Genomic DNA, 4280 nt, shown 5'->3' with positions numbered 1-4280 from the left:
TACATCCAAACAAACACAAAATCACAGAGAAAAAAACCACAAACCTTTTCCTAAAAGGATTCCTGCTACAAAAGCTTTCTCATAAGCTAAGTCAGCATCTGCCTTCCAATCACTCTTTGCCCAAAAGAAGCTGAAGTGAAAGGTCGGCCACCAGCTTCTCCTAGATTTCCACTCTTCTTCGACCCACGCCGGATGGCTTCTGGAAGAAAACACGAGAAAAGGAAACAGTGAAGTGGACCGCTGTCATCGGAGCTGACTGTGAGCATCTCTTACAACAACACGGGAGAAGTGCCCGGGCTGACTTCTGAGCATGGTCACGACAGAAGCAGGGAGGCAGGCCCATGTTCATTCATTCTTTTTGGTTTGAGCATGGTCAGGACAGAAGCAGGGAGGCAGGCCCATGTTCATTCATTCTTTTTGGTCTGAGCATGGTCAGGACAGAAGCAGGGAGGCAGGCCCATGTTCATTCTTTTTGGTTTGCACATCCCATTTCCACTTCATAGCCGACGCCTTACAGCAGAGTGGTCAGCAGGACACTGAGATAAAATCCTGGACTGAAATCTCAGCTCCCCCATCTCCAATTGTATGATGCTGAGCAGGCTGCCCACCTCTCTGAGCCTCAATCCCTTTGATGGTGGAAATGGCTATTTTCTAGTCCAAGAGCGCACAGATCCCCATAAAGCACCTTGCACAGAGCGCACCACACGGCAACGGTTACTATCATAATCACCTAAAAGGAACGGTACAATCTTAGATAAAATTAGATGTTACCAAAATTACTATGCCAATTCAGATGCTATAACTACAAAAACATACAAACATGACCTTGATGATGAACCAGGCAAACTAAGTGTCCACCAGCAACTCAAGGAAACGTGCACAACACCGTGGCAGCCCCGCCCCTGCGGTGGAGCTGCTGGATCCAACATGTGAAGAGTGTGTCTCTTGGCCTTCAGAAACCCTATGGCCTAGGAGGGATTAAACGATACTTTGGATCTGTGAAGCGACCGACGGTGAGTGTGCCAACAAACTGGACCGGTGCATAAGAGCCCAGACAGCAGTTGACTCAGGCCCTTTACCACACGAGGCAACAGCAAGAGGGCCCGGCTTCACCAGAACAAATCTGCTGCTGCCTTCACCTTTGACTTCTCTGCTACCAGAGCTTTTTAAGAAAATAAATAAGTAAATAAATAGAAGTCTTAAGACTTCTCTGTAAAATCCACGAAGTTTCAGCCTTCTTCTGTCTTCAGTATTGTCGGAGGATTGCCGAAACACTGTCGGAACCTGGTCCAAGAATGAAGTGGTGTGAAAGTTCTCAGTGCTTGTGAGAAATTCCAAGAAAACAAGACGAGTCTTATATCAGTTTCTTCAAAAACATGGAATTGTTCCTGGACTGTGTTTCCGTGCCCCACCCGGGTATAGCAGACGAGAGTGAGTTTACTTCAGCTGTTGCTGGTCACATGCCCCTACGGACAAATGTTTCTCCAAATCTGTCCTGTCCCTGTGCTCAGACACCTTACTCAGGTAACTCTTCTTAACCCTCAGAGTACAAACTGTCTGAGGCTCTGAATAAAATTGGCTTTATTCAGAGTCTAACTACATGAGACTTTCGTCTGCCTCACTTTTGAGGCCCCAGGTTCATGCCACCAACCAGAGTAGCAAGTACAGAGTAAAGTCAGTTCTATGCCCGAAGCGAGTATTCTCAAACATAGGATTTCCTCACCACCCAAAATGGGCATAACGTTCAAGTGAAGCTTAACTCTGGGAGGCCTCTCTTCTCACAAACAGAATACCTGTGAGCAGGGTCGTGCCTTTTCTCTTACCCAGAATGCAGTGCTGACAACATGCAAGGCAAGTGCAGCGTCAGACAAGCTAACGTGCTTTCAGATGTGGCACTGATTTTGCTAACATGAAATATATGCATAGAATTTCTGTGTGTTAGGCTTATGAGTTTGTATTTCCTAGCTTCTGATACTCAGAAAAAAAGAGCTAAGATCCTATACAGGAAATGCAAAACCATTAAGTTAGAAACGTTAAAAGCAACACCTAAAATGTGGTGACTATTACTTATAGAGGTAAATTATTTGTGTTTTAATAAATAAAGTTTACCTGAAGACCAGAGGGCAAAGCAGCCACACTAGTCAGTCATTTAGGCCAGGGAGTGGTGGAACACACCTTTAATCCCACCAGAGACAGAGGCAGTTGATCACTGTGAGTTCAAGGCTACCCTGACTCAGTCTGTCCAAAAGAGAAACAGAACCAACACAAAGATGATCCCAACACTTGGGATCACAAGCCTTTAACCCCAGCACTAGGGAGATGGAGACAGGAGCGATCTGGCTGGGCAGAGAGAGGAATATAAAGGAGTAGAGACAGGAACTCAGTGGAGTGTGGAGTCTAAGGATTTGGTCTGAAGACTTGGTAGAGGTAAGGTCTCTCTAGTGGTTGGCTGCTTTGCTTTTCTGATCTTCAGCTTGAACCCAGTATCTGGGTTTATATTATTTGTGCTACAATTACTTATGTTGAAGACTTACTCCATTAATGTCTGCTTCAGATACGTTGCCAAGTATTTCCAGGCAGTTATGTTCTTAGTGCATCCAGCAAAATCAAGGAATTCAAATAATACGCCCAAGCCCAGCTTCCGGTGTTCTTCTGTCTCTGCAACGGTCATGAGAGCCCAAGCTTACAGAAGGTAAAGGAGAATGCTCAGAGCCAAGAAGCTACATCATGTTATGCATTATGAACTGCAAGCCTTCTGGCTGGTTAGGTGTTTAAAACAATTCATCATGCTCACTGTGCAGTGATGAGATGAAGGTTAAGGACGTAGGACATAAGATGTGAGCCTCTTCTCAGGCTACACCCCTCTCAATACCTCCTACCCTATTTGGCATGTTTAGTATCTACAGGTTGGGACCTACAGACTTTGTAACAATTGGCTTAAACAAGCTGACCTCCTTCTAAGACAGATGTTCTTTACTGTACTGCACTGCAGCACTCAAGGGGTTAACAAGAGGTCCTCCTACTTACTTCCCAAGTCAAGTCTCTCCATTGGGCCCGGACACCAAGCATTTTAAGCTGTGAGCTGGGAATGTGAACTCTCCACTGCAGAGACAGGTTCTACAGTCATAAAGCAAAGCAACCACCAGGATCCCAGGAGACAGGGAGAGCCAGTGATTGCAGCTTGTGAAAACAGGTGAGGAGTGGAAGTGGCCCCTGGATCACAGACGGCTGGCCCTCAACTAGTCTATACGCACAAATGAAGATAAAACACAGTTTTACCTGATTTCCTAAGCATTGTATGGAATTCTAACATCAGTGGATGGGATAGCACAATCCCATGTAAAATCTGAAAGAGAAAATAGTCTTGTAATTTACACAGTATACAGACATTTCTCAAACTCTAGCTTTCTTTCGTGTAAAATTCTTACTGGCTAATATGCTCTCAGCAAATGAACTAAGGACTTTTTTTTTTTTAAATCCAGTTTCAATCTGAACATAAGAAGGTATTCTCTGGATGGAGTGCTCACTTGGCAAGCATCAGAACTTGAATTCAAATCCCCAGCACCACAGACAAGGCCAGGGGTAGTAGCAAACACCTGTAATCCCAGCACTGGAGAAAGACAGGAGGATCCTGGGAGTTCACCATCCTGGCAACCTTGCCTGTGGGTGATCTTTAGGCTGAGTGAGAAACCCTGTATCTAAAAAGGTGGAGGGGCTAGAGATGGCTCTGTGGATAAGAGTACATGGCAGCTCACAGCCATCTCTAACTCCAGTCACAGGAGGATCCAACACTCTTTTCTGACCTCCAGAGACACCGCATGCATGGGATACAAAGACATGCCAAACAACCACTCGATACACACCTGGTCTGGGGACACTGCTTAGTCAGAGAATTGTTTGTCTAGTAAGCACGGGACCTTATTCTGATCCCTAGAACCCTGGCACATCTGGAGTCTCAGCGTTGGAGAAGCAGAAATGGGTGGGTCCCTGGGACTTGCTGACCAGCCAACCTAGACTACTAGATGGGCTTCAGGGAGAAAACCTTCTTTATGAGACAAGATTAGCCAGGTGTGATAGAGAACGCCTTCAATTCTAGCACTCAGGAAGTAGAGGACGGTGACTCTCTGTTAGTTTAAGGCCAGCCTGGTCTACACAGGGAGCTCCAGGCCATCCAGGGTTACACAAAGGCAACAACAACAGCAAACAACCTAACATTTAAGGAAACAAACAAAACAGCATAGCTAGCTCCTGAGAAAGGACGCCTGTTGTAATAAGAGCGG

At 45.7% G+C, this 4280-nt stretch overlaps 1 protein-coding gene across 3 annotated transcripts in view; it reads right to left on the bottom strand.

Annotated features, from left to right (window-relative positions):
• Taf1a (TATA-box binding protein associated factor, RNA polymerase I subunit A) overlaps window positions 1-4280 on the bottom strand; it is a 27704-nt gene that overhangs the window by 2544 nt on the left and 20880 nt on the right. For all 3 annotated transcript variants that reach the window (XM_005348306.2, XM_026779955.1, XM_026779954.1), the window contains exons 8-10: window positions 3280-3346; window positions 2535-2658; window positions 45-199 (exon numbers count right to left, since the gene is read on the bottom strand). In XM_005348306.2, coding sequence (XP_005348363.1) covers window positions 45-199; window positions 2535-2658; window positions 3280-3346 — 346 coding nt within the window. The remainder of the gene's footprint in view (window positions 1-44; window positions 200-2534; window positions 2659-3279; window positions 3347-4280) is intronic.

This window comes from Microtus ochrogaster, chromosome 6 (assembly GCF_000317375.1).
Source record: "Microtus ochrogaster isolate Prairie Vole_2 chromosome 6, MicOch1.0, whole genome shotgun sequence".
NCBI classification, from domain to species: Eukaryota; Metazoa; Chordata; class Mammalia; order Rodentia; family Cricetidae; genus Microtus; species Microtus ochrogaster.
This window is presented reverse-complemented; position numbering and strand designations above follow the sequence as displayed.